The sequence below is a fragment of the Atractosteus spatula genome, chromosome 9, assembly GCF_055471065.1.
Source record: "Atractosteus spatula isolate fAtrSpa1 chromosome 9, fAtrSpa1.hap1, whole genome shotgun sequence".
Classification (NCBI taxonomy): Eukaryota; Metazoa; Chordata; class Actinopteri; order Semionotiformes; family Lepisosteidae; genus Atractosteus; species Atractosteus spatula.
In genome coordinates, this window is record NC_142714.1 from 20481265 (window position 1) to 20509012 (window position 27748).

The following is a 27748-nucleotide window of genomic DNA, read 5'->3' on the forward strand; positions in this document are numbered from 1 at the left end:
TAAATCCAGGCATGTATCACGTTGTTCTACTCTGGACTGATACCACAGCAACAGTATTTTTGGAACAAGGCAACTAAAACTGTATGTAATACCGTGTTCTAAATACAGAATTTGTACACTTACATTCTATTGGGGCCTGTAAGAGCACTGTATGCGTTTAGCTTAACACCTACGGAATCCAGTTCTACGATTTTAACTATCAGAACATGACTTGCTTGCGTAGTGCTTCCTCACATTTGTGTTCTAGACGAAGAGAATGGATCAGCACACACAGCAGGGTCAGTGTCACTGATCCCTGTAAGAGATAGACATCAAATTCTTGTACATAGTTAATGTTTACAAGCCCACCATTTCCAGTCTTATAATTTTATGTTTCTGCTACCTTTATAAAACATTCTGCACTTTACATGAAATATCTTTTGACAGTTATTTTCTTGTTCTGAATTTTGTCGGTCTTGTTAAGTTTCCTTGCTATAGTACTCTTAAGTGTTAGTTAATCCTCTTATTTGGGTGTAATCTGCGAGTTTGACCAGTCTTTTAACTGCACCAAAATATGGACCATAATTAGGATAATTACTTTCTAATAATAAATTGGACTGAGCCCAATAGTAATTCGAAAGCTTCGTGTATGCCGCGTGCATGTACAGCATCAAGATGTTATTGGCAATTATATAATTTTGTATCCACATTCCTTTAATATAAACTTTTCGATTATTTTTATGACTGAACTGACCTGTGTGTTTTTATATCTAGATTAAATGTTGAAACGGCTTACTAAATATTTTCGACGTTGACCTTCAATTGTGTATAAGCCAACCGTTTTTTCCCCTTGCTGCAAGATGCTCATTCACCTTTTTATTAGACCGCAGCCAGCCTGCGAACTGAATTAAAATTCCCTTTTGGTCTCCAGAATCATTCGTTTTGTAGGATTCCAAGACAATGACCAATCGCCGCGCAGGGCTGGTAGAAGGGCGGTGTCCTTATCTTATTGCGCCATTTCGTCCAATGGGGGTCGCCTAAAGGGTGTTGAGGCGGGATCTTTATCTTGAGTGAGGGGACCGTGGAGCAACGACGAACGAGAAGCTGCTCGTCAGCTTGCAGGGCTGGCTCGCCGGCCAAATGCGATGGTGTAATGGCGGAGACGGAGATGTAGAGACCCGGGTTGAGGGGTTCGGCTGCCGGCCAGAGAGGCGGGAAAGGCGCAAGCGAATGCATTTTTATGTGTACACAGACGTGTGCGATTGCATTCCTTTGGATCATTTTAGAGGTGAGGAAGGGGGCGATAATTGTGCGTTGCACGAGTGTGGGCAAAACCGCGCTTTGTTTACCAGTGTGTGCAGAACTGTGTGGGTCACGTGACGAGAGCGAATGCCAGCACAGCAGAAACATTAATATACCCTTCATCCGTGCGCTGTTTTCATCTGCTGCTCTTCCTACTGTCCATTTCTGTGCTACACAGCTATTAGAGTCTTCAGATGCATCACCATGAAACAAAAACAGGATGATGCAGGGCACCAAGAATGTGAGCCCAGATAATTTGCCGTACGGGTAACAATGCCTGGATTTGAGCGCATTTTCTCAAATTGCAGTTTAGGTTAACGCTATTGCTGCTGAGGAATACTAATTGTACAGCGTGAAATTTTGTTTTTTACCGATGATCACAACATGTATCAGTTGTCTGCGTTACCCGTCGCCCAGACGGATTTTGGGTGTTTTACAGTTTGCACATTCACTAGCTGGTAAGGGATGCGACTGGTGTGAAGCTTATTGTCTCGATTTTCGCCAGCGGTGCCCTGGTTAACCTGTGTCGCAAGACAAGTTAATTTCGGGAAGGACGGCATCAGGTACTGTAATTTCAGTCTTTTATACGGTTATGAAACTGTTGCCTTTGCAGCGGAAAAGCGTGAAGACGTTACCGCGGTTTCGTAGTTTGTCAGGGGGTAACCTATGTCACTGTAAAACACGGGGATTTTTGAAGGGGAGGGGGGGGGCAGGGACATTCGTTGCAAATACTGTCTTTTGCGCTAGGTGGAGGTGTTTATTTTTTGTGGCATCAGCAACTTTACTTCGAATTTAAACCTCGTACTTTGGTAATGCTCACTTTACATAGTTACTTGTGAGCCAAAATTGTTCAAATACGATACCCTTTGCCTTTGGTACTTTGCGACGATTGTATGCCATACATTTATTCTGTTTTACAGAAACGTTCAGTTCAATATGGGCACCTTCCACCTCTTATTTACTAATGCATTAAGTCTAATAGTTCAAGCTTTAGTTCTCTGACAGTAACATCTCACACTTGCCCAACATAGCAGGTGGTGTTTAACATCTTCAATGCTTTACTCAGTTTAACACACTAATTGGTTGGCATTAATTTAATGAATTCCTATTTCTATGGGTACATCTCCTGTTGAAGCTTATATACAAATTATTTCAGACTTAGTGTCTAGGTTTGTGACTTACAGTTCTGTGTCTGTTCAGCCCACAGTCTGGGTTTCTTGAGCTGCACTGTCAGTGCTCTGTAGCTTCTCAGGAGGTCCGACTCTGAACGGGGAGGTCTGAGCCAGACTCTCTTCAGGACTTGCTCTCCTCTGTTCAATTCATTTCAGACTTTAATTTTCCCCCGGAGGAAGTTTGTTTTAAAGCACTGTCCAGCACAACAAGACAACAAAAAGAGACACACATTGTCTGCAACACTGCTGTACTCTGTTCATTGTTGGTATAGATTGGCTCGGCGACACAGTGTTTAGCATTGCTGCCTCACAGGGCTAGCCCTGGGGACGTGGGGTGCTGTCTGTGTGGAGTTTGTATGTTCAGCCTGTGTTTGCGTGGGTTTCCGCTGGGTGCTCCATTTTCATCACACAGTCCAAAATCTGACTGTTAGGTTAACTGGCCCTGTAAAACTGGCCCTCGTGTGAGTGTGTCTGTGTTTGTGTCTTTATGCCCTGTGATGGTTCCGAGCTGCAGTGTCGGCACAGACTTCGGAGCCCATACGTCCTGTTCAGCAGCCCAGCCCAAGTGTTTATTTTTGCACTCCAGTGCTGCCGACTCTCGTGTGCAGTGTCCTCCCCAGGACCTGAGCTCTACCTCTTCAGTACGCAAGAGAACAATACTTCAAGAAACATCTGTTTGTGCTCAATGATGATTTTTTCTCTCCGGGAGGAAATGATTTAAAATATCTCTTTGTGCTAGGCTACGACGCATGTTTACTATGACAACCTAATCATTAGCTGAGTCAGCTAATTAGCTATGTGCAGCTGGAAGCCACAGAAATAAAATACATTTTCATGTGTTTTTATTACATGCTTGGATGTAAGAAGCTGTCATTTGAGCTTTGTAAGACAGTGAACATTTTGTGTGTTTATTATTGTTTAATGTATTAGTACATCCGGTCAGCTTAGAATGAATTTGCTTAGTGCCCTTGAGGTCTTCCTTCTTGAGGTATGTGAAAATCAATTACCCTGATTAGCAAATGGTTATGTGATGTGCCAACGTCGGCATGTCTCCTGTCTTCCAGGATCTGCTGCCTCCCTTCCTGTGCTGATGAGAGTCAGCCTGCCCTGATGTCTGGCCAGCGGTAGGTCACCTGTCTGGGAGAGAAAGCAGGAGGAACAGACAAGGTGATTACACAAAAAACAATAGGGAAGGGAAAAAAACCTGTAGTGTTGTTCGCAGTTTGCCTCCATGTGGTGCTTGGCTGATTTTTTTTTGAAAGAGAAGTGCGGACAGCTGTAGCCCAGGCTCCATCTTACACAAGCACAATTTGAAATTCTGATTTTAACTAATTTCCTGTCCACAGCACTGTGATGGCCATCTTTCTTAATCATGGATCTTGTTATGTTTTTGTGATAGCCTTTCACTTGTAATAATTTTCTACTCCTGTTATTATGCCTGTGATTAAACAGGTAAAAGAGTTAACTGATTGCTCTGTTTGACCCTTCGGGTGTAAGGCGCCAAGACGTTTGTAGATGGTATTGTGTTGTACCTCAGGTCCTGCTGGTTCTGCCAATGGATGAGGACTGTTGGGCAGTACCTGGACAGATGACGTCTTCAGACGCTCCGCTGACCGGCCTGCAGTTCTACAGCCTTTTAGGACAGCGGCAGATCCTGAATTTTGCAGAAGTTGGGCGGCCTGTCCTAAGTCCTAAGGCATGACCCCTGGAGCCTCAGGTCTTGGGGAAATGAGAAGGGAGCTTCCAGAGCTCATCCCCAAGGAACGAGGGCTTAGCCTGGGAGGGTGGGCTGGCTCCTTGGGACCTCGGTACCCCGACAAAGAGACTTGGCAGTGTCTCCGATTACAAGATTGAGGGCCACGGTCTCCCCTTTCCTCCTGTGCTCACCATCCTTCACCCCACTCACCATCAGACGTGGATTAGCAATGTAAGGTTTAGTTAGCTCTGATCACTAGTCCACATTGTATGGCTCTGGTGTTCTTACATTGTCTTTCAGGATGCCCATTGCAGAAGTGCTGTGGTTGTGCTTAGTGCTGGAAGAATGTTGGGTGGGTTCTTTTTAGATACAGTCCTGCAATGTAGCACCATCTGTACTCATACAATAGTAGGGGATTAGGAATCAGGAAATGTCTGATTTATAAGGTAAATGGTGGTGCATCCATACCAGATACCCAGTTTACTTTAGTTTACCTCTAGAAGCTGTATGCTAACATTGGTTCTTAGTTTCCCAATTTTCTGTTTCTTCTCAGTTCAGGACCAGCTATTTTCTTGCGGAAAGCAGAGTGTAAGAGTTTGCCACTACCTCACTGGGGCTACCAGGCTGTTAGCCTAAAATAAAATAAATAATGCCAGGATGCATCTATTCTTTAGTTACAATAGCAGCTTTGGCAGGATTTTGCAAGAGAGACTAATGTCCTTTCTCCATAGAGCAGTCCCAAAGACCATCGTAAAATCTGATGTGGGAAGAACAAAGCAATGTGCACAATTTTGTGCTGTTTTAGCCCCATGGGTGGCTTTTTCTATTTGTAATTACCTTATGCTGTAGCGCTAAAACCTAGCTGTATTTCATATTTGACCATTTATAAACAGGATTTTTTTCTTTGCAACAGCTTTTGTGCTGAAAAAAGTTGGGAGGGACGTTATTATGGATGTATTGTGAAGGAGTGTTTGAAATGTTTGTGCTGTGCCCTTCCTGAACATCCTGAGGAACATCCCCATTCCTGCCTGCTCGAGTCTGATAGTAACCTGGTGACCCTGTTGCCTCTGAGCCCAGGCTGCATCGCGAGGCCCAGGCGTAGTGAGCTGGAGTCAGGTAGGCGGCACTAGCTGACCGTGACTGGGAGTTTCCTAGCAATGGTGCGCAGTAGGCTGAGCACAGGCCCGGGGCTGGTGCGGGGATTGGTGCAGCAGGCTTGCCACGTGACAAGGAGTAATCCTGAAACCAGACATTAGGGAATATTACCAGTTTTGCCTCCAAATTCAGCGGGAAACCTTTCTGTGTACTTGCAAACAAGTATTATGTTTGAGGATTGGGGAAATTTGTAAAAGTACCTCGATTAGTTCCTTAGGCGACAGATCCGCAAGGGTAGTTGCGTATTGTTATTCTGACTGTGGTGCTGAACCACCATAAAGCAGGGCAAGTATAGGTTGTGGGATCTTCAAATTGTTCACTGCTTTCATGAATTTGCTAATAAAAGTTAGTACCCTCTGGCTATGCGATACAAAGGTGTAAAAAAACTATCTAGGTCTTCTTTCTTCTTGGGGAGGGGGACAAGAATCATTTTGGTTCCCTAGCAGAAACTTCGACTTAATTGCATTTCTTCTTTTTTAGATTTTCATTTCATTTGAATACACAAACTAGAGAGAAGGAAAAGAAATAAGGAAAGCCAAAGACTGTCACGCTTGGCACTGCCACCACCCTTCTCCCAGCAGCCCTGTTTGTGTCCAGACATCTGTGATTCCTTGACTTAAGCTGTGATCTCCTGCTCTCAGGCGCGTGTGCACACACAACCTAGTGGCTACCAAAGCCCGCAGAAGTAGGCATACAGTTCAGCCCTCCCTCACCTTCCCCTGACGTATCCCCTAAATATATGGGCATGTGCAATAATGTTTTTTTTTGTTATAAATATATATAATTGTGAAACAAGTGACAAGTTGTTTGAGAACAACAAAATCACCAACGTCTTCCATTATAAGATGTATAGTTTCATGCACATTAGCTTAATAGCAAAACAGTAGTGCCATTTTAGTGGCCATGCATGAAGTTAGCGATGCTTGCAAAAATATATCAATTAAAAATTAAGCAGCTCCGCTCTGACTGAACAAGTTACTGACCAGGATGAGGCATCCCTTTCTTACGGCAAGCTGAGATCAGACTTAGAGCGAGTCCGCGGCGTGTGAGGCTGAGCTGGCTTGTGCGATTTGTTGCGACGGCTGCGGTGTTCCGTCGGCTCGGGAGACGGTGCGCTCGCAGCGCGCAGGATGTAGGCTGATGAGAGATGTGCAGCGTTCGGCTGCTCCCTCGGACAGCGGCGAAAACGACCCCGGTTTGGGGAAGGAAGTACGGAAGCCAAAGATGTGTGAGAATCGTCGACGCAGAGCTGTTAATGCCAGCGCCGCTGTTCCTTCGTAACAAAGCAGTCCGGTTCAGACTGCTGCTCTCCAGAGCCAGCGCGGTTCAAGGGTCCGGAGTGTTGCGTTCAGCACTAAGGTGGCCGAGACACTTCTGGTGGGAGACTAGGGTAAACACAGTTTAAACTGGAGTCAAAAAAGTTTATTTGAAGCGCAGCACCCTTGAGCTGAATTACCCCTGAAAGGGAGCTTTAAAGCCCTAAGTGTGTGGTCTGGTGAATAGCAGAAGGCACATGTAGCTGAGAGAAGAGAACGGGTAACTAGCAGTAAAGACGATGCCCAACGTTTTGCTGAAATAATTTTTCTTAATTGCTCTTTTCTCTTAAGTTTTTAGTCTCAGTCTGGGGTAGCGAAGGATGCATCATCTGGGCTAGCAGATTACATTATATGCAATGAACAGATCTAGCCTTAGGTGTATAATACTAACACAAGTTTTAGTATTAGGAAGTAGAGTAGTGCTTAGCTGAAATATTAGTTTTTAATGTAAAATAAATACCTCAAGGTTTGGAATGCAGAACATCTTGTAGGAATATCCTGTTGTCAACAAAGCCATAATATTTACTATTAGAATTTTAGAAGCAATAATCCTGTTATGCATGATTTAGTACTAGAGTGGTGTTCTAGGCATTTCTGTAGACTGGCTAGAGTAAGTTATCAAACTGTAGTTGTGGTAGAAGTGCTTGTAGGCAGAGAATAAGTATGCCTAGCTAGAGGTCTGAGTAATCAGGTTTCTGGGAAAGTTACTTCATTTTATTGTTCTTTTAAATGAGGTAAATTTCATACCATATTTAGGCAGACCTTTTACATGCTTCGCAAACCGATTCAAAATCGATCCGTAGACAGCAGATGCAAATGAAACTAAATCGCAAAATGCAATTCCCATTTTTATTTTTGATGGGTGATAAATGCAAAATCAATTAGCAGAGGCTTTAAAAGTGTCCTCTAGGTTATGTACAGTATTGTACTCTATATACATTTCCCTTTATTTGTAGATGTAATAGAGAAAAAAAAAATTACATTTAAAAACAGTATGCTGTATGTCTGAATTGAAATTCCTTTTTGTGATCTAGACAACTTTAAAACAGTGCAGTGGAGACTGCTTTGTATAATGTTTTAAACCGATGCTAAGTAGTTTAGGTTTAACTGTGTGGCTGACCAGTTTTGGACATTAAACAACCCCTTCAATGAGAGGCTGTGTGTCTGGGAGGTGCAAGTCATAGGGTGACTGATCATCCTGGTTGGCAAATATAATTGGTTCAGCAAATCAGTCAAGCAGCTGTACCATTCCCCTCAAGAGTAGGAGCCTCAAACCCACTTCCTGGAGATACCGGGCTCTGGAATTTGTTCGTACTTGAGTAGTTAATTAACCTATTTTCCAAATTATTACAAATTACAGTCATCTTCAGTTGGTTACACAAGATATTCACTCCATTAAAAGGTAGTTAGATATAAATCAGCTCAGAGTCTGGTTAGTTCTACGTCTAATTAATAAATAGATCAAGTGTGTAACACATGGTTACTGTCATAAGATATTAGGCCTTCAGAGGAGTATGAGAGTACTGATAAATAAGAGATGATTTTGAAGACAATTCAATTTTACGATTTCATGTGATCTTGATGTGAAGACCTGCAGTCATTTCTGGTGTAGCACCTGTGCTATACAGGGCTGTTTTTCACAGCAGGATAAGCAGTAAGATTCTCAGTACTTGCAGTTAAAAATTGTGGTGACACTTATGGCCATTTAATTTTATGGAAAAAGTTTAATAAAGGGGTTCTTATGTTTTTTATGCAGATCACTTCAAGACCATTCTAAAGGGAACTTTTGGAGAAGCTTTACTTTAAAGGATGTGTTTGTGCTTGCTGCCACCATAAAACATGCATTCAGCTAATCTTTGAAGGGGTTTCAGATTACCTGGGTTACTTTTCTGAAGAGGTGTTTGGCGAGTAGTAATTTAGGTAGCAAGGAAAACAATCCTGTTTGTTTATGCATGGTTTTATATATAGATAATGTATCGGACTAGTAAAACATATATATGCATCTTAATCCATTTGAAAGCAATAGGAAATATTGTAATAGCAAACTTTTGCTTCACTAAGGAATCAAGTCTGACACAAAACTGTATATTTATCCCTCTGCTGATATGAGGTTGGTATCACACTGCAGTGTGGAGCTGGGCAAGTTGGTGAACTGTGTCGTGATTGGTTTTGAGCTGAAGACAGAGAGCAGTTGGAAGTAGCACCTTGTGGGACTGAAGGGTAGGATAGCATTGCACTTCAGTCACCAGTTTTGATGTCTTGTCTCCCATGTCTTCATTGTTACCATTAAGGGGTTAAAAGATGGGCAAGTGTTTTTTCAATCATCCACTAGTGTTTAGTGTTGCACAGGGATTCTGGTCTGTGCATGGAAATCACAGTAAGGTGTGTGTGTGTGTATATATATATAGCAATGCATGTAATTAGGAGTCCAGTGGACTGTTGTGTTCAGTGTACAGGACCAAAGCGGTCATTATTAATGCACTAATGTGACATAGGAAGAGCATGTGTAAGTTCCTGACATAGGAAGAGTCCACTTCACTAAGACCTTGAATATTTTTAGAATCCAGCTGAAAGCCTAGCTCAGCAGTAAATATGGATTAAGTTGTACACTATTGCACCATATAACATCTATTCATTTTTACCAGGGTTACTCAGTCCTTCCAGGACAGCTCAAATGTTTTCAACCCCCCCCCCTTCATAAGAGCAATGCTGTTTTAACTGACAAGCCAGTGGGGAAAAAGGATGTGCTGTAAGTTGAAAGAACTTAGTGGAGAGCAGACAGAAAATATTAAGAGGGGAGGAGGCATTGCACATGGCAGAACTCCCCTCCACCAAGCTTGCACATGGGCGGGTAGTAGAGGCAAGGTATTAACTAATGCTGCTACCATTGAAACCTCCACAACCAACATAGGCCAAAATCTCTTACAAGCTGCCATTCACAGACATCCTTCCAGTATCATTTAAACCAGGAGTAGTCCCCAGAGAAGCAAATGCACAAAACACTGAGCAGAATGCTGTACCAGGCTGCCACAAATCTGGGCGAGTATGCCATATGTGAATCGGGAACTGATCAGCACTTGGCATACAAACCTATATTCCTAATCCTAGATTCACTTGCTAAAATGAATTAGGGAAGATTAGATCCTTCCATGAACAGTTTCAACAGAATTTCAAGATTAGGACCCCCATTCAGAATGTTTGAATGCCATATATAGGAAAATGTTTATGTGGGGTCCTTCACGATGTGTAAAATGTATGAACTTGATGCAATCCCAAACTGAGTGTTATCTTAAAATTTGTTGTATTTTGACAGGTCTTTGAAAGGGTAGCTGTGATTAAATGTAACATATGGCAGTGTCTAATGTACATTTTTAAACTGTTGCATTTCAACATTCCTGTAATGAAGAGGTTTGGATTAAACTATGCACTATAGAATGAAAGCAGAGAAAACTGGCTATAACAGACTTTTGTTGGTTTGTAAAACTGCAAACTCTGCATCAAAACTTCAGCAATAAAAGCAGCATGGTGCCAATTGCATAATACACGGGCTGTGTTCATTGAGACAGCTGAACCTTGCGCCTTTGAGCCACAATTCTCTCAGGGTTTGCTTAGAGAAATGGCAAAACTGTCAATTTTAAATAAGTGTCTAGAAGCATCCAAGTACACCAACAGCAGTGCTTTCTCCTCTTCCCATCTCCCTCTGAGCAGCGATCACTCTCCACACCCCCTCTGGATGGCTAGGTAGCTCTGTGGAGGATCAGCTAGAAACGACGCAGTGATGAAGCCATCAAGTGGTTGCAATATGCATTTTAATACAAAAATGTGACAAAATTCCAACTCGCAGTTGACCTTAGACGTTACATGAGCGTAACAAAAGTAAACTGAACAAGTCAGTGGGGAGCCCTGTCAAATGACACAGGAACATTTCCCCACCGTAAATGAAGCAACCAGAAAAACAAACATAACTCATTCAGCAAATCTCCTCACGCCTTTAGCTCTCATGCTGACAGAGCTAACTTCCCCTGTGATGTGACTAGACAGTAGATCCTCTTTTCACCCAGCAAAGAGCCTAACCCTGGTAACCCTCCATGGTGTCCATGAAACTTAACCTGCCCTCACATGGTACGTGCTGAGCAGGGCTCACAGCTGTGGAACACCAAAGTGCCCTTCCAACATTCCTCAGTGACCATGGGGACATTCATCTGGTCTGCAAACCACTGGCAACTCAGACACCGAAGTAACAATTTCCCCATGTGAAGGGAGTACAACATACAACACAAGTGGGTTTGCTAAATTAGATCCCCTTCTCTCTCTTAGTAGCCTTAAGACCTGAATCTTGTTTGTACACTATTTAGAAAAAAAACCTAAATGTAAGGTTAATGCAATTAACATGTTCCACAGGTGTACTTAATGTATTTGTAGTCCTTGTGGTGCTTCAGACTCATGGCTCACAAGTACTTTCTAAATAGGCCTTTTTTATTGGCCCAGGTATCCAATTCAATTCCAATACCCACGGCTTGGGTCAGCATCCCCCTCCGGCCTCCTAAGGCACTTTCTTCAAAGCCCTGGATAGTTTCTGCTCAACCACCAGCAGGCGATGGTTGATGGCAAGAAGCCGCTTCTTCAACTGCGCATGAAAAGAGGGAAAAATTGATTAATAAAGACCCACAAAATGGGCAATGGTCTGTATTCAAAGCCACTTAACTGTTTCAACCTGAATCCATTGAAAACATTTTACTGGTATTATTTCTATGGTTTAACAACTAGGAAGATGTTCTGACAGACTGGGACAGTTTCCCCAGTTCCCAATCCTGGAGTAGCCCCTGCTCTTCCACTTATGAGTCTGAGTACATAATGAGGCACATTAAACCATTACATAGACTGGTTCTCTCTACTCGGGTTTTACAATAAAAAGCCAACTTGGTTTAAAATGGATGTGCCCCAAAATTCACCTATGGAAAGACCCAAGCATCGCCTAGCTGGATATTCCTTTGGCAAATACAGGCACAGGTAGGAATGAAACTGCTTGACATTCCCATAAATGTTCTCGGCATTACAAAGTCGCTTTGGCTAAATATTACCAACAAAACAAAAAGCCTTGCATTGAGTAGAGGAGTTTGAATTACAGCATCCAGCACAGCATTCATGCTAGCTTGTAACCTATCCTGCTACTTTAAAGGCATTTAAAACGCACTCAAGTGCTCCATAAACCAAATTAAAGTCCTTACTGGCAATTTTTACTGTACCCTTAAAGGTAAACCATCAACCCTCATCACTGTATGTCAGGTTTTGAATGCACATATTTACCAAGCAATATTAATTCTTGAGACATCCTACCTGCGAGATATCTGTGCCCAACATTATGTTGTTAAAGCACACATTGACAGCCGTCACCATTGTGCTGGATTTCAAAACATAACTGGAATAAGAAAAGACCATTAATTATAAAGGAACATTCAGGCAAGTTAAATAGTTCAGATCATTGGAACAAAAAGTACTGTACATTCAAATCTGTAGCTACAACAATATAAGGAGCTCAAGAGAAACACAGAAGGAAAAATCTGAAGGTACACGTTAACCCACCTTCAGACATGAAGACATTAGACCTCCGCCTGTTCTGCTGTGCATGGGCTCGGTTATACAGTGAAAAGTTCACGAGTTTCAGTGAAGGCTAAAATGTACACTTAATTAAGGACGATTTTTGTCCGTGTTGTATTGCTTACTTTTTAATTCAATGTAGCACTGCAAGATGCTGCTGCAGGAATAACATCAGAGCAGAAACACTCAAGGATAATGAGATGCTATCCAGGGGTGCTTCGAAACCATTTAATTTTTAACTCCATTACAGATTAAAATGAGCATATAATTCCTTACACTTGCGCTCTACAGGCAATGGAGTAAAAAACTTCAGAAATGCACTAGACTAAAGTCCACCTTCAGCAGCGGGAGATGAAGACGATCTGACACATGACAAGAGCTGACGGGCGGCAGGCGGCTGCTTGAGGGGATCATACTGACCAGACGATCCTCTCCTTCTGCAAGAGGAAGAGACCCCGGAGCTCCGAGAGCTTCGGGGGGGACGAATAGAGCACCACTCCCAGGACCCCGCGGCAGCCAGCACAGCGCAGGCCGTAATAAGCACTACAGCGGGGAAAGAGCAGCTTTCAGAGTTTCAGCCCCGAAACATCACCGCCGAGAGAAAGCGCAAGCATCGGCCTGAACAAGGCTGCTCTCCACCCTCATGAAAAGAGCCGTCTCATGAAACTGGATCCTAGAACAAGCATCTCTCACACACAGTTCGTTATCAAGCAATACTAATACTCCGGTGATTTGTCTGCTTGTATTTCTGGTACCGTCTTTTCCCTAATCATTAGGCAATACTAATGCCCTTTGCCGGAATATGTACATATTTTCTGCAAATAACCGACAATTAGATCCCTAAACACTAGAACATTACACCACATATTTCTAATAAGTAAAAAAAAAAATCTAGTGCCGATTACTGTACAGAAAACAGTAGGCTACCTGCATACACCCTTAAGCTGCACCTACTACGCCAAACACAAAAAGCAGTGTACTTACCAGCCAGTCAGCCAATCTTGAAGCCCGAATTCAAGGTTATCGTTCACCACCACGTTGTTTGTTACTCCTGATTTGAAATACAAATGAAGACGTTACAGCAAAGACCCGAAAGCCACCATATTTAGTTCCTTCCAAACCCAATGTGCGGTATTTATGGGACACATCCCGTCTGCATAAGATATTACAATGAGGTTCCTGCTGTTTGCACATGACGGGTCCTCCTGCTCACTGCACGACCACGGCTCAACTCGGGGTGAGGAAAGCTCTAGAAACGCCGCACAGACGTGGCAGCCACTCACGCGTCCAGCACGAAATTCTGGCGACCCGTGTGCGAGGCCAGTGCCCACGCCGTCGGCCGTGGAGAGGGCAGCACAGCGCAGCCCGGTACTCACGCAGAGAGATGATACAGTTGAGGCGCTCCACTTCGCCGCACACGGCCAGGGAATCGCCCAGCACCCGGCAGCAGCTGGCGCAGTGCAGGACCACCACCTCCACCCACTCGACCTGCTGGGCGCCGGAGAGCTCTTCCTCCTCCTCGTCGTCCTCCTCTCGGGGGCTGTGGACCGTCGTGTCCGGAGCAACCATAGAATCCTCACCTACGACGTAAGTGTTATTCACTGCGGCCCCGCCAGAGTCACCGTCTTCGATTTGAAAGGTCTCGTTGGTTCCAGCAAGGTGCTCCCTTTCTCCCAAAGTTTCATCGACATTGAACGAAACGTCTCCTGGCACGGGAGTTATATGAAAACTGGAGACATCACAAGTCTCTGCAGATTCTACTACGCCAAATAGCTTTTTACGAGCCTTCTTATTCAGCTTTGTCGCCATACTTCCAACTCTTGTTTTCTCCCTTTTCCCGCGTATCAAGTGCAACACCTCTACCATCTGCTATTAATAAACAAACTGAGACACCCGATTGGTCCATATCAATCACACTTTAGGTCCTCCAATCACCATCACGAAGGATTTCTTGTACTGAATTGCGATTGGTTAATAGGGAAGGTTCCGCGATGATACCCGCCTCCTCCCAAAAGAGCGTGAGCGATTGGGCGAAAGTGGATTTGTCTCTTGCGCTTCAAAGCCAATGGCAGAGCTTGACGCGTAGGTTTGAATTTTTGTTTGTAACGGCTGGGCGGGCGAGTTTGATCAGAGGCAGAAGCAAGGAGAAGAGACAGTTAAAATTGTGCAGGCATAACCGTGTAATAAATCCCCAAACTGGATAATCGAAATGGATTTGGATTCAATGAAATACGCGGAGCTACAGCGGCTGGCGAAGGATGTTGGTCTGAAAGCCAATATGAAGGTGAGTACCGCACTTTTTGAGATCCAAGCCACTTGTGTGTTGAACCGTCTCGGCGGGCTGCGGATTGTGCGATCTCTTGTTTGCTAAAGAGCTGTTGCAGACTGTTGCGTGCGTTTGTATATTAATTATAAACTCACATTTTGTAAATAAAAAAACGAAATCAACATACCCGAGACCGTATCAGTATCGATTCAGAGCACAGATCCGTCTCGTCTCGTGTACAAGAAAAAGGATTATAATCAATATTTATCAATAATCAATCTTTAATCTGCGATGTACTTTTATTCTGAAATAGCAGTGCATTAATTGCAAATTATGAATCTTCCAGGTTGGCTGCTCATATTTTTGCACGATCTTTTACAATCTTGGTGGTGTTTCTTACATTAAGCCTTTCAATTAGACACGCCTTACTACAAATTTCTGCATATTTGTATTTTGTATAAGAGTGTTAGTTGGTCGTGATAGTTCTGGATTAATTGAACAGTCGGTACTACCGAGAGCATGTACCGAAAGTGTTTTAAAGGAGCGCTTCTTTTAAATACGTTTCTCACTCGTTCAGTGCTTCAGGAGACTGAAAAAGTCTTGAAGTCTCGAGCGATGTGAAGTCAGTACAGTTTCCCAGGCGACAAGCGCTGCACTGATATGCTTTTTTATGCCGTTAGCCTCACATCAAAACAATAGGAAAACTCAAGTCTTAGCCTGGATAAAAATTTTGCTTTTTAAGTTAGAAAATGTTGCAGTTGTCACTGATGTGAATGTTTTACGCACCATAAGTAAGGTATGCATCGCTTGCACTCCATTTAAGTAAGCGCTAATGAAAACTGAATGGGTCTAAGATGTCCTTGTTCTAGTGTGACTCTTATAATATTTGATATTTATTCATTTATCACGCCATTTTGTTTTTTTTTGTGCACTTTTCCCTTTGTGATATATATTTATCGTATGCTATGTCATGATGTGTTTTTATTTTGTATTTGTCTTGCATTTTATTGGTTGTGCCCAGGGACCTCAGATGTAAATGAGCTTTTTAGCTGTCTCTGGTGCATCATAAGACCTGTACACTGGCCTTGTTCAGTAAACTAAACAAAAGCCACAGACAAGTTTGAAAAAAGTTGATAAGGATTTTACACCAGCTTCAATGCTCAGTGCTCAGCAGGGGAACCTCGAAAGTCGACTAAGACTAAGCTAAAACAAAGTGACAGAAAACCTGGATTTGAATTGCAGCTTAGCTGTGGTAGTGATCACCTTTTAATGGTGAAATGCAATCTGGTTTTGGTAATCGCTCCTCAGTAATGAGGTTAGTATTCTAATATAGCTTTCGGAAAGAGACGCAGCACTAATTATCTCTTGTTACAGGCGGAGAAGCTTTTGAAAGCTCTCAAGGAGCATTTTGAGCAACAGGACAAAGGAGGGACCACAGAGAAAGTAAGAACACGTGTTTAATTTCCAATAAAATGTCAGTGTTTTTGTAAATGTAGAGCTTCCTATATTGTGGCTAAGAATGTTAATGTAATTCCTGTATACTTTACCCTGTTAAACGGCAGGTCATCAGTGACCTGAGTTAGTTAAGGGCAGTGTGGTGTCTTCTCTAGGAGAATGAGGAGAATGATTCTGCATCGAGTGAGAACTTAAACGTCAGCGAGGGCGAGCCGGACCAGAAGACGTTCGTGACAAAACGGCGTGGACGGGGCAGGCAGCCAGCGAAGAGGAGGAAGCAGCAGCAGGAGGAGGAGGAGGAGGAGGAGAGTACTGGAGAAATGGGGAAAGCAGCAAGTCCTTTGAACAAGCCTGAATCCACCCCGCAGGTACCGCGCTCCGACCTTTCGGAAGGATGACGTCTTTCTGCTGTAACCTCCCTTCCCCAGCAGATCAGTTCCAATTCAGTTTAGTTTTAGAAAGCGCCTTTCACAACAAGGTTGCCCCAAGGCGCTTAAGAAAGCAAGTGACCATATGTGTTATGAATGCAGAACAGAAAGGACCAGAAGACAACGGAGGAGAGGAACCAAAAACCTCTAGGGGTCCAAGGTCAACTGGCTGCCCAACCCCTTTGGGCACGCTAACATTATACAATTAAAAACAAGGAAAAATGAATAAAGGTATTAGTCCGTCCATCATGCCTTCTGTATGTCAATACTCCATGCAGATCTCTGTAGACCAGCAAAAGCCTCCTAAATGATAGTTATATCCATGATGTGGCAGTGATGCAGCATCCAACTCAGATGGTGCCCGGTCCAGGTTTGATCAGAACAGATGTATCTACCTGGTGGGCCAACAGGAGACGCACAATGGCCTGTACAGCAGCACCAGCAGCCATGGTTGCAGTAGGCTATGATGTAAGGTGTGAGTAGGCTAGGCTGAAGTAATAGGTCTTCAGTCTGGTTTTGAATACTGAGATTGACTCGGCATCCCGAACATGGGGTGGGAGACTGTTACAAAAACTAGGGGCCCTGTTTACTAAAGGCTTTACTGCCAGCTGCTTTTTTAATTAATGCGTGGAATATGAAGAAGACCTGCATCCTGTGATCTAAGTGGGCGACTTGGATGGTATACATTAATAAGTTCCATTAGATAGACAGGCGCCTGACCTCTGAGAGCCTTATAAGTAAGTAGAAGGATTTTGAAGTCCGCCCTGTACCTGACAGGAAGCCAATGAAGAGAGCTATGTATAGGTGTTATATGGTTGTACTTTCTGCTCCTAGTAACAATTCTAGCTGCAGCATTCGGAGTTTGCTGTTAGGTGTTGAAATAGTGATGGGTGCTCCCTGATAGTAGGGCATTGCAGTAGTCTAACCTGCTGTATACAAGAGCATGAAATCCTCCTCACATGAGCTCAAGAGAACTGCCTGTGTCTGAGAACAATTCAGGAGCATTCATGAATAATTAACATTGCTTTGGATTTATAAGTGGATATCAAAGGAGCCAAAAGTACTTTACACAGAGTTCTTTACACAACCATTTTATCTCCTGACTGAAGTACAGTCCCACCGCAGATCAGGGCAAGAGTGAGAAACTACTGAACAAAAGAGCATGATCTCAACACACTTGTCAGCGTCATGGGTTTTTTTAAACACCAGGTTGTTGGGAGCTTGGTTTAATATCTCATCCCAACTTTTCCCCTAAAATGTAATTTGCTTTTTCGGAATGAAGAAATACAAGGCAGACACTGAGTGTCAATTCATTTTTTAGCTGAAGTTTTGGTGTTAAATACCCTTTTCGTTAGTTTTTGTTTGATGAAGTGTATTGTGTTCTCTTAATTCTGTAGGCCAGTGAAGAACCTCAGGTGCAGCCTAAGGCGCTGAGTAGTGGCAAGAGGAGGAGGCTGACTCAAGCAGAAGAAGTCAGAAGTGCAGAGACTGCTGTACAGCCCCAAGACACTGCCCAGGTCCCCCAGCCCCAGTCCAGTGATAAACCGAAAAGAGCTGAAAAAGATGACGGTAAACAGCCTTGATTTCTCAAAGAGCAAATCCGTTCTGAATATCAGTGGTGGCTGTTTTGAGCAGTGTCTGACATGATTGCTCAATCATAGTGAAGTTGACTACATTATATTGTGTGTTGTTCCAGCCTGTTGGGTTCCTCCTGATTATAAGTGATACCTTACAGGAAAAAAAGTTATTTTAATGAGGATAAATTTGGTTAAGTACTCTTTAGTAAATCTGTCAAGTAGGTCATGGTTCAAGCTTGTATCATATCTTCACATAGCATTTCTTAATTTTTTTTTTCATCCTGCACTGTTATTGTTTGACACATACAACTTGGTTCTCATGTTTTGTTGAATCTGTAACCTATAAATCCGAGCTGCGGGTTTTGTTTTGCAGTAGACTAACAGCATGTCTCTTTTATGCTTTGATTCCTTCTGTTTGCAGGAACAACACAAGCGGCCGCTCGTCAAATGGGGAAGATTCCACGACATGAAGGCCTCATGAAGAGGATGGGGAAAGCTGTACTGAAGCCCACAACCCCGAGTATGGAAATTGTTTTTTGTCATTCATTAACAGATGGTCAGCACAGAACTGGCATTTTCAACAGAAGCAAGAAAGAGGTTTCTGCTTTAAGCATAAACATTTAACCTCATTGAACACGTTTTCTGCAGTGTCTTTTAACCCATAAGTTATTTTGCTATTTTAAACCCAATCAAATTGCAACATTTAAGTTTTACACTTCAGACTTCATAAAGAGTGGACCTAAAGTAGTCCTCTGACTTTGCAATTTGGGCCCAGGTGAAGAAGAAAAGTCCAGACTAGTACGGACACTAAAGGTAGTGTCTTTCCAAACAATGATTTTTGTGACTTGTAAAGTTTTACAAAAGTATACCTGGTTCGTGCATTTTGCTGTATATATGTGAATGGTGTGGTTATTTGGAATATGAACAGGATGGAATCTTAGATTTTGTGAAGTTATTACAAATCATATTTGAAATAGACTTTTGTTGTAAATTACTTTCAGCATTGATAACACGGAACATTTTAAAATGTGTTCTTTTACAGACTTTAAAAAGCTCCACGAGGCTCACTTCAGTAAGATGGAATCCATTGATTCTTACGTTCAAAGGAAGAACAAGCAGATTGAAGCCTATAAGAGCTCAGTGAATGAAGTGAAGGTGAGTCTCTGTCCCCTTTAATTAAGAAATCATCAAGAAGGGTTGGTCCATTTTCAAATGCCAAAGTTAAAGCTAGAAAAGAAAGCTTTTCGTATAATCTGTGAACTCAAAATATGTTTCTAACGGCGAAAGTATTAGAGATTGCAGAACCATTGCGGTGAGAAATTAAGCTGTTTACTGAACTAGTTGACACAGAGAACATATTTTAATTTCATTGTACCAGTATCTGCTTTTTCTGTGTGATGTGATCTCATACATACTGTACATACTGTGAATGTGTTACAGGAGATCTGTTGACTGCTGTTGTCTGGTCGCAGTCTGTTAATTACGAGGGTCAGGCTCCGTCCAGGAGCATCTGGGCTGTTGGGCTCTGGACTGTGAGCAAACACCTTTACTGGTTGATCAACTTCAGATGCGTCCCCAATATGTTCATTCCAATGAAATTCCCAGTTTCACTATTTTAGGAAATCGGTCACTTTGCTGGAATGAACATATTTTTTGCTAATTTAGGATTGAAACTAATTCTGTTTGGTTCCTTCAGTGTTCTAATTTGAAGCTGGACTAAAACCTGTTTTATGACTGTTCATTCTTCACACAGTATTTCTTTACCGTGGTTAATTGCTTTTTATTTTTGTTTCTTCTAGATGCTGTCGGAGAAGGCAAACATATTAAAACTGTCTGATAAAAGAACTCCCAGCACACTGGCTACGGTTAGTATTTTTTATTGTAATTTATTATTGTTTAAATTTAGCCACAAGATTTATATTTAACGTGACATATTAGGAGATGGTGAATAATATTGCTCTGGGGAATAAAGGGACCGGTCAGTATTTTTAGCTCCTTTTGTTGTGAGCGTTGTTTGACAAGAACTACTTCTGTGTTTTTTTAGAAACCCAGTGCAGGTCGTGTGTCTTTGTTCAGCCCAAACAGTAAGGACAGAAGACCGACGACGAGCATTCCCTCACCCCGACGCAGGCCGACTCAATCCTCTGCCAGCAAACCTGCTCTGAGGGAGGCCTCTTCTTTCAAGCCTGTTCTCTCAGCTAGACGAATTAATGTCAGGTTGTGTTTTCTACTGAAACATTACTGTACTGAACCTTCTGTTCCTTTTCGGGCTACTACTTAGCATGTAGTATCTCTCAGGTAACGGGGTTTAACACTAGTGCACTTTTTTCTTTAAATGTTACTTGGTTGAATTACTAGACTACGGTTTTAATTGGGTACAGTCTAATCAATTCATTGCTCTCAAGAGGTTGGGTAGCATAGTGGCTTTCTTGGCATGTGTTTGACACCGGCTGCTTAAACGGTTTTTAAAAAGCTGTTGCTGACCCACCCTGAGAGTGCAGCCATTCTGACAAGATTAAGTAGGCATGGGTAATTTGTAAATTATGCAGTACAAACGTTCTTCTAAAAGTCCAGAAGGCAGTCCTTGTTAGAGTTTCTGACTTGGTAAGGGGACAATTCTAGTCTGAGTTGTGCTGTTGAGAAACAGTTTTCTTTTATTGTCAGTGTTTATTCATTTCTGCTTCTAACAAAAAAGCAACAACAAAAACACTACTTTGATATTTAGAACTAGTGTTCAGCACATGTTTTCCGATGGTATCTCTTACTTCAATTAAGAATCCTGCGGCCAATTAAATTGTTACCATTGTGTTTGTTTGCTTCAGTCTCCAGGTACTTCAAAACCTGGAGCACCTGAAATGTTTTTATTTGCGGTGATGATCTGTTTTTGGACCAAAACTTATTTTTTAAAGAAAACCAAAAGCTAATTCCAAATATGGTTTAGGTTCTCGGAAGCCACCAAGGACAATGAGCACAAGCGCTCTCTCGTGAAGACCCCAGCACGGAAGTCCCCCTACGCAGTGGCCGAGTCCAGTACCCCAGGCGCCGGACCAGCAAAACGGGCCACATCAGAATCTAATAAACCAGGAGGCCCTGCCTCTCATTCCAAAGTGCAAGGTAGAGACTGACCACAACCATATTTGAACTTAACTAGGATTGACATTGCATCTGTTACTGTTGCAAAGTGATTGTATTAAGTGTGAGTGTGATTTGATCATGTGTAACATAACCGTATTAATCAAAACCTGGACACCTAATTTCTTAGCGGTTTTGAATCTTACCTACTGTAGACAAAAAGTAGAAGGGTGTGGGAGTGACTAGTAACAATGCAGACTTGTTAGCTGAGGCAGATAAATCATAGCGGTTTTTTAAATGATGGGATCTGGGGTTTTTCTTTAAAATCATGCAGCTGATTCAGATTCCTTGTAAACAGGAATCATATCTATGCCTGCTATTGTGAAGGAAAACCATATACTGTGACAGTGCAGAAATGGAGCACTGTTTTAAAATTCTTTGCTGAATGCATGTGAAGTTTTTGCATTTATATACAAGACTGTTGATAGCACAGACAGAAATGGTAATTTACGAAGAAGGTTTTTGTTGTGTTTCTGTGAACATAATACACCCTGCCTCCAGTAACTATTCTTATCCAGGTGCTCTATTGATGAATTGTCATTTACTTCAAACTTGTTTAATTTTAGTGACACCATTCGTGTTCAAAGGAGATGCAAATACCAGCATTTCTGACACTCCAGGGACTAACGTGAAAAAAAATGCTTTTGATTTGAAGGCCAGCCTTGCTCGTCCTCTTACCTACCAGCCACACAAAGGTAAGCTTCCACATTTAGCAGCTGGATTGCATTTTACAGATGTTGAACAAATGATATTCTATATGGTAGTTTTACAATCATTCATGAATGTCCTAGCAATAACAATATATCCTGTATACTGTAATTTAAATGTTTTATTTTGAAGCAAGGTTTTATACAAAGTATAACCATTCAGTCTGTGCGCTTCAACTTTCTATAACTATACTGTATACATTGCCTTCAGTGTTAAATTTAAATCTTTGCCTGCTGTGTTTTTTTTCATGTTTGATGTAATGACTAAAGAGCATATTGTCTTGAAACGTTAGCAAAAATGTACACTGTTGGAAAAGGGCCCTTTTTTCCAGCCCAAATGGTGGAGAGCACATACAGTACATATATTAATTAATTTAAATGGGATTAGCATATGGCATTTGCCCATTCTAAACCTTGTTACTATAACAAAGTATATCAAATTAAGGTTTATTTTTCTGTAAATGATTATAAAATTGGCAGACCATAGGTAGCCTAATTAGTCCAAATATCACTGTGCTTAGTCTGGGTTAAGTCAAAAAGCAGCCATACCCTAGGCTAATCAGTCTCTCTGATTTGGTTTAGTTTCTCAGAAGGAGCCTAACAAAGCTCATGTGAACAAGCCTTAAACATGTTAAGTAAACACTGTCCAGTTCTGGCTCTACATAGGAAGACAAATTACATTTATCAAGAGTCTTAATCTGTTGAATGTGTTATCAATGCCTTTGTTTTATTTAAGGGAAACTGAAGCCATTTGGAGTGATTCAGGAAAATGCACCCCTCTTAAACAAGTCCCAGAATTCACACCAGAACAATTACAAACAACACCCAGTGCAAACAAGGTGAGCTGAATGTTGTAGCCATTTCTACAAAAACGGAATGATTTTTCTTTCATGATCTAATAAGATTTAAAACTGCTGCTTCTGGAAAATCACTGCTGAATTTTCTTACCTGATGTATGCGAGTGTTAGATTGTACAAATGGCTTGTCAGGAATGATCTATGACAGGATTTCAATCTCATTTTCTGTGGCAGCCAGATTTAATTAAATGTAATTCAAGTCAGATATACAAACAAATTATTGAAATACATGGCACAACTGTCACAAAGTCTTAATTGGCAGTGTTTTGTTTTTTTGGGCTTTATAACCGTTTCCCTTTCAATCACAGATCAAAGTCATTGCGTCCTCATTAGATGTTACTCTAGAAAACCATACCAATTACCATTTTGATTACCCTTTTAACCATTTTAAAGCATTTCATATTTTTTTTAAGTATTACAGTGTTAAACAAAATCTATGATAACAGTAAATAGGAACACTGCAGTTGAATAGAAGTAAATCACAGGGAGCTTGTTTGTGAGACTGATACAGTAACTTCACAAAGAGATCCTGCTTTGTGATCAAAGAGGAAAGATGTAAATCCTGGCCAAATACTCTTAATTGCATCTGCTACATGGGCCCTAGGGGACAGACCCAGCGCAGTATAGCAAGTGTGACCTTCTCCAATGTAGCATTCCAGTTTACATTGTAAAGCCTCAGTATGATGCTAATGGAACCTGTAATGTGTCTTGATTTCTTTCAGAGAAGAGAGGCGTATGCTTCACACAAAAGACAGGAAGCAGAAAAAAGACAAACTGCTTGGAACCCGAAGAGGCTTAGTACTGAATTGAGCCTTTAAATCATCCAAGCATTTCTCCATGTTTTGTAAATACTACTCGTCTTTTTTTGTACCCGTCTTCACTGCCTGATGTTATTTGATCTTAAAGTTATGTTTTATTTGGTGTCGAGCTGGTGTCAATAATGCTTTTAAGTAGGCTTTATGCATAGCGCTAATTTAAGAAATCCAATACTGTCAAAGCCTTTTCAAAATGCTTGTAAAATGGTAATTCAGTAGTCTACATTGTAAATAAAATACATTAAGGTGTTGTTTATAAAAGCAAGGGTCAAAATATCATGCACAAAACTATACATAACTCATTTGTTTTTACATAACTAAGAGCGGTTTGTTTTAATGCTTCTATGGTTAAAAATCATTTTAATGATCATTTAGTTTCATATTGGGCCACATTTTATGTATTTAATGTCTCTGGGATAGAACACCGCTTCCAACATTAACTGTGGGAAGTCTAGGGAGGAGATGAAGAAAAGATTGTGAATTTTTTTTATACCTCTGGGAAAGCAAGAAAATTAGAACGGACCACTCTTGTACATTATTCTTTAATACAGATCTGGTATTGCCCCTTACACTTCAGGATTCCTCTTGTATTTCTCATAGGCAAACTCCTCGGTGTGTGCACGGTCATTACATACAGCTATGAAGTCTATCTCCAGTTGAAATGGTCCATCTGTCTTGTCACCCAGCGTGAACCCTATTGTGTTGATCTGAAAAAGAGTTACAGCTGATAAGCCTTACAGCAGGAAAGAGCTTGTGTAGCTAGTGGGATTCCAAGTTATTGGAAAGGCAAATCCTGCAAGCCAGGAGATCAAGACTGCAAAGGATTATTTTAGAATTCTGATGGAATGGTGGCTGTTTCCCTTGTGAGGTGCTTACATTGTTCCATGGCTGTAGTAGTTTTCTTTGCCTTTCTGAGACTATAGATTTATTTAAAGGACATAACCAAAACAGAAAGAGCTCAGCTTTTAATATTTGTAGTGGATAAAAGGGTGAGAACTTAAAGATGACCATAAACACAAAACAGCTGTCAATACTTGTGTACATCAACAAATCTTTTTCTTTGACAAAGTATACAATCTCCCACAGGAAAGTACTTTTTAGAATCTCCACTCGGCTCCGTTATAAAATGTCAGGCTAACCAGTATTTCACTAAACATTAATCAGGAAACGGATCCAAGTGGATCGCTTGGAAGGTGGAATAATAGATGTGCCAAAAATTCCAGTTTCACTGATGTAGTCAAAACACAGTTTACAATTTCACTGACACAGTGACATTCTCACCTTATCTAACCACAGTGGGTGCTGATTATCTTGTATTCTTCCCCGGCTCGAGAGAAAAAACTTTGAAAATGGAATCTGGAAAGAAAACCAGTTCATTAAAACTTGTAGAAAGGACTAAATGTACATGATTTTTATTCCCTGAAGAAAGTCTCGAATCCTAGTTCTGTACCTATAGTTATGATGGTCCAATTAAACCAATAATGAGTCTGATTTAGGTTAAGAGCCCAGCTAGAGTGAAACATACTAGTACTACAGCACCAGGATGAAGGACCCCTACCTTAAGGCTTTGTGCAAGTCGCAAGCTAATGAAGTATACAGTATATGAAAAGAGTGAATTAATTTTTAAAAAGAGCTTGACTGAACAAATCCAGGTATAGAATTTAACTCCTCCACTAACAAATGGAAATGAGACCAAATGATTGGTAATCCTCTGAGATGTGTGTTGTCTTGCCTTGACATCCTGCCAGTAGGGTCCGCCGCGTGTGAACAGGAAGTAGTTGTACATGTCATCTCTCTGGTGGGAGAAGTAGGTCTCGGTAGCAATGTTAATCATCCACGGCCGCCCGTCTCCGCGGATGCGCAGGTGCAGAGTATTAAAACTGGACCAGTCGTGGTGCTTCTTCCGATCGAAGGCACTCTACAGGGAAATGTTTTTACCAGCATTACTAGGCAAACATTGCAACCCTGTCCCTTGCCAACGTGTCATTTAGGAAATTAATTTGGGCCTGTCTTGGGGGAACACTTTCTACCTCTCTTGAATACTTAAAATCACATTTTTAATATATTCCAATAGCCTAGTCTGCCACATTTACAGTTCAGAATGTAGTGTAAATGCCATGAAAACACTCCTTAAGGAGTAGAGGAACTGATAGTAATTAAGCTCACAATACAATTCTATGGCCAGTGCTAATGGCATTAAATGCTTAGGGCTGTAGTGCCCTGAGAAGTCTAGAGAGGAGATAATACAAATATCTTTGTATTTTAACTAATAACTCTATTACCAACTCCCAAATCAATCAAAACATTGATGTGAATTCCCATAACGGCAGTGTGGCCAGACATTGCCCTTGATTAGCAGACTGCTTGTGTGTACTGACCAGTGGCTGTCTGGAGCGCAGAGTGCAGTAGCCGCTGTACCGTGTCTCCCCATCTCTGGGAGGCGCTGTATACAGAGTGCCATACAGCAGGCAGGTTTGGTTGTTTCTCCCCAGCTTCAGGTATGCTTCACTCTTCCCTCCGATCTCCTGGTCCGAGGACACTACCCACTGTTCCAGGCTCTCTGGACCCCTGAATTCCCATAACAACTTTGTCTGTTCCAGCATATGCTCCCTGAGGCTCCTCCCTTCCGGCCCCACCCAGCGCTCCACCATCTGCTGCTTCAGCAGCCCAAAATGCTTCTTCACGCCCTCCACCCCCTTGGGGAAGCTAAAACGGATCTTCTTCCAGGGCGGCGTGTTGTCCTGAGGCTGGCCCGGTCTCCGATAGCTCTGTGCCGCCCCTCGCGTAGATACTGCGCCCCAACACGGGGGCGTGAGCCTGGAGCCCAGGCGACACGCACCGAGCAGGGTCGATGTGGACAGAGCCATCGTCCGTCAAGCGAGTCCGTCTACACTGTTGCAGCCGGCTTCCCTGCAGCACGAGCCTCAGCTCTGCATGTGCTGAAACACCGATCTAAAGAGGGGAAAAAAATGAAAAATGCTCAGACAATGAATATGTACCTAATCCCTACTCTCCTGCACACCACTGGAAGGGCCTTATGAATCTACCGGCGAGCAAGATGAAGCCTAACGTACTAGTAGCAGCACGGAAGCAGGAGAAGTGATGAGCGCAGCACTCAAGTCTTGCTATGTTCTCCAGTGCACGAATAAATCGACTGTTGGCGTTCTCTATACTTTTAGAGAAAAATAAAAGGGGATAAAATATTTTTTTTTAAAATAGGGAATTATATTACTTATGTTATTGTACTGCATCCGAGAAGATGAAAAACGAGTCTGAACAAATGTCATAATGTGCATGTCTGCTACCATTATTTCTACATATTAGTTACAAGTTTTAGTACATCAATGTAACAGCAAATGCACTTTTTGGCCTCGGAAAGCAGACTTGAATTGAAATGAATCGGCGCACGTTCAAAACGTTTTCAGATGTGGCTCATCCCCGTTTACCGGCACTAGAGTGTGGAGAATAGAGCTGGAACGATGTCTACTTCACAATCCGACGTTTTGGATATATTCAAGTACAATTACTAAGGATTCGCCCAAAGTCTAATTTATGTCTATGTGAAGTAAGTGTCTGGAGTGTCCAAAAAAGCGCTATATAAGTATAAGAAATTATTATTAAGTGATCTTTCCTGAATAAAACTGGCGTCTTTTAACTGAAATGATCCCCTTACACTTCGTTCTGTATGCATGCTACGCAATTTGTCTTGTAAAGTAACCCAAAGCCTTCAGATAAAGATGAAAAAATACAGATACCAAAAATAAACAGCCCTCTTTCGATATACTTACACTATGAAAAATATGCATGTTACCTTGATAAACGTGTCTCCACTATATAGTACGTGCAGCCTGTTTTTCAAGTACAGTCCGTCGCGGCAATCCGTCCCCCGGTAACATTTTGCAAGCATATTGAGTTCCTAAGCCTATAACTACTGTTACGTACTACTACTTGTGAATCTGAGATTATATATATTGACTAATAATTGCACTCCTGACTAAGTGGTCAAATGTAACAACATGCGAAAGGCTACCGTCATAACCAGTATCACAGTGTCACTTGTTCGTCTAAAAAAACAATTTCATTTAAATTAAAAAAGTAACACCGTATCATCACATATCTACTGTACTAACTAAAAAACGTATTTAAAGATATATCAAGAATCCACATGAGTCAGTCAATCAACAAGTAATGTTCTTTAACATTTGCTTTAGAAAGTATTATTTTATATCATTCCTACCTGGATAGACCCTCTCAGTCTGTCCTACCGATCACGATCGCGTATCATACGTCACA

General features: G+C 41.9%; 3 protein-coding genes and 1 long non-coding RNA gene across 6 annotated transcripts; 2 read left to right on the plus strand and 2 right to left on the minus strand.

Moving 5' to 3' along the window:
• The first annotated feature begins 1104 nt into the window (after nt 1–1104).
• LOC148828395 (uncharacterized) lies at nt 1105–10160 on the plus strand. Its single transcript, XR_016091593.1, has 3 exons — nt 1105–1267; nt 3518–3620; nt 3991–10160. It is a non-coding gene; the product is annotated as an uncharacterized LOC148828395 (long non-coding RNA).
• Nucleotides 10161–10446: 286 nt separating this feature from the next.
• oip5 (opa interacting protein 5) lies at nt 10447–14027 on the minus strand. Its single transcript, XM_088925982.1, has 5 exons — nt 13595–14027; nt 13203–13269; nt 12639–12761; nt 11958–12039; nt 10447–11247 (listed from the first exon to the last, which is right to left on the minus strand). Exons 1-5 carry the CDS (start codon nt 14025–14027, stop codon nt 11164–11166), a joined length of 789 nt encoding a protein of 262 aa, XP_088782108.1. The 3' UTR covers nt 10447–11163.
• Nucleotides 14028–14343: 316 nt separating this feature from the next.
• Nucleotides 14344–24855, plus strand: nusap1 (nucleolar and spindle associated protein 1). Its single transcript, XM_088926014.1, has 12 exons — nt 14344–14502; nt 15859–15927; nt 16095–16307; nt 17765–17936; nt 18366–18464; nt 18987–19099; nt 19744–19809; nt 19989–20161; nt 20886–21058; nt 21643–21771; nt 22520–22622; nt 23363–24855. Exons 1-12 carry the CDS (start codon nt 14428–14430, stop codon nt 23448–23450), a joined length of 1473 nt encoding a protein of 490 aa, XP_088782140.1. The 5' UTR covers nt 14344–14427; the 3' UTR covers nt 23451–24855.
• Nucleotides 22800–27742, minus strand: ndufaf1 (NADH:ubiquinone oxidoreductase complex assembly factor 1). 3 transcript variants are annotated; one of them, XM_088926015.1, is made up of 5 exons: nt 27693–27742; nt 25834–26407; nt 25188–25373; nt 24737–24811; nt 22800–24162 (listed from the first exon to the last, which is right to left on the minus strand). In XM_088926015.1, exons 2-5 carry the CDS (start codon nt 26320–26322, stop codon nt 24022–24024), a joined length of 891 nt encoding a protein of 296 aa, XP_088782141.1. In that variant the 5' UTR covers nt 26323–26407; nt 27693–27742; the 3' UTR covers nt 22800–24021. The 3 variants fall into 3 exon arrangements, with proteins under 3 accessions (XP_088782141.1, XP_088782142.1, XP_088782143.1); XM_088926016.1 differs by lacking the exon at nt 27693–27742 and adding an exon at nt 27267–27323; XM_088926017.1 differs by lacking the exon at nt 27693–27742 and adding an exon at nt 27244–27273.
• Between the last annotated feature and the right edge of the window lie 6 nt (nt 27743–27748).

What these genes read in the sequence shown, in the direction of transcription:
- ndufaf1 (XM_088926015.1), bottom strand. Translation starts at nt 26,322, where the DNA reads ATGGCTCTGTCCACATCGACCCTGCTCGGTGCGTGTCGCCTGGGCTCC. An exon ending in TGCGCTCCAGACAGCCACTG is followed by an intron (nt 25,374 to 25,833) that starts GTCAGTACACAC and finishes ATTTCCCTGTAG; the next exon opens with AGTGCCTTCGATCGGAAGAA. An exon ending in CCTACTGGCAGGATGTCAAG is followed by an intron (nt 24,812 to 25,187) that starts GCAAGACAACAC and finishes TTTTCTTTCCAG; the next exon opens with ATTCCATTTTCAAAGTTTTT.
- oip5 (XM_088925982.1), bottom strand. Translation starts at nt 14,027, where the DNA reads ATGGCGACAAAGCTGAATAAGAAGGCTCGTAAAAAGCTATTTGGCGTA. An exon ending in CAACTGTATCATCTCTCTGC is followed by an intron (nt 13,270 to 13,594) that starts GTGAGTACCGGG and finishes ATTTCAAATCAG; the next exon opens with GAGTAACAAACAACGTGGTG. An exon ending in CAGAAGGAGAGGATCGTCTG is followed by an intron (nt 12,040 to 12,638) that starts GTCAGTATGATC and finishes TTCTTATTCCAG; the next exon opens with TTATGTTTTGAAATCCAGCA.
- nusap1 (XM_088926014.1), top strand. Translation starts at nt 14,428, where the DNA reads ATGGATTTGGATTCAATGAAATACGCGGAGCTACAGCGGCTGGCGAAG. An exon ending in GTCTGAAAGCCAATATGAAG is followed by an intron (nt 14,503 to 15,858) that starts GTGAGTACCGCA and finishes CTCTTGTTACAG; the next exon opens with GCGGAGAAGCTTTTGAAAGC. An exon ending in AAGGAGGGACCACAGAGAAA is followed by an intron (nt 15,928 to 16,094) that starts GTAAGAACACGT and finishes TGTCTTCTCTAG; the next exon opens with GAGAATGAGGAGAATGATTC.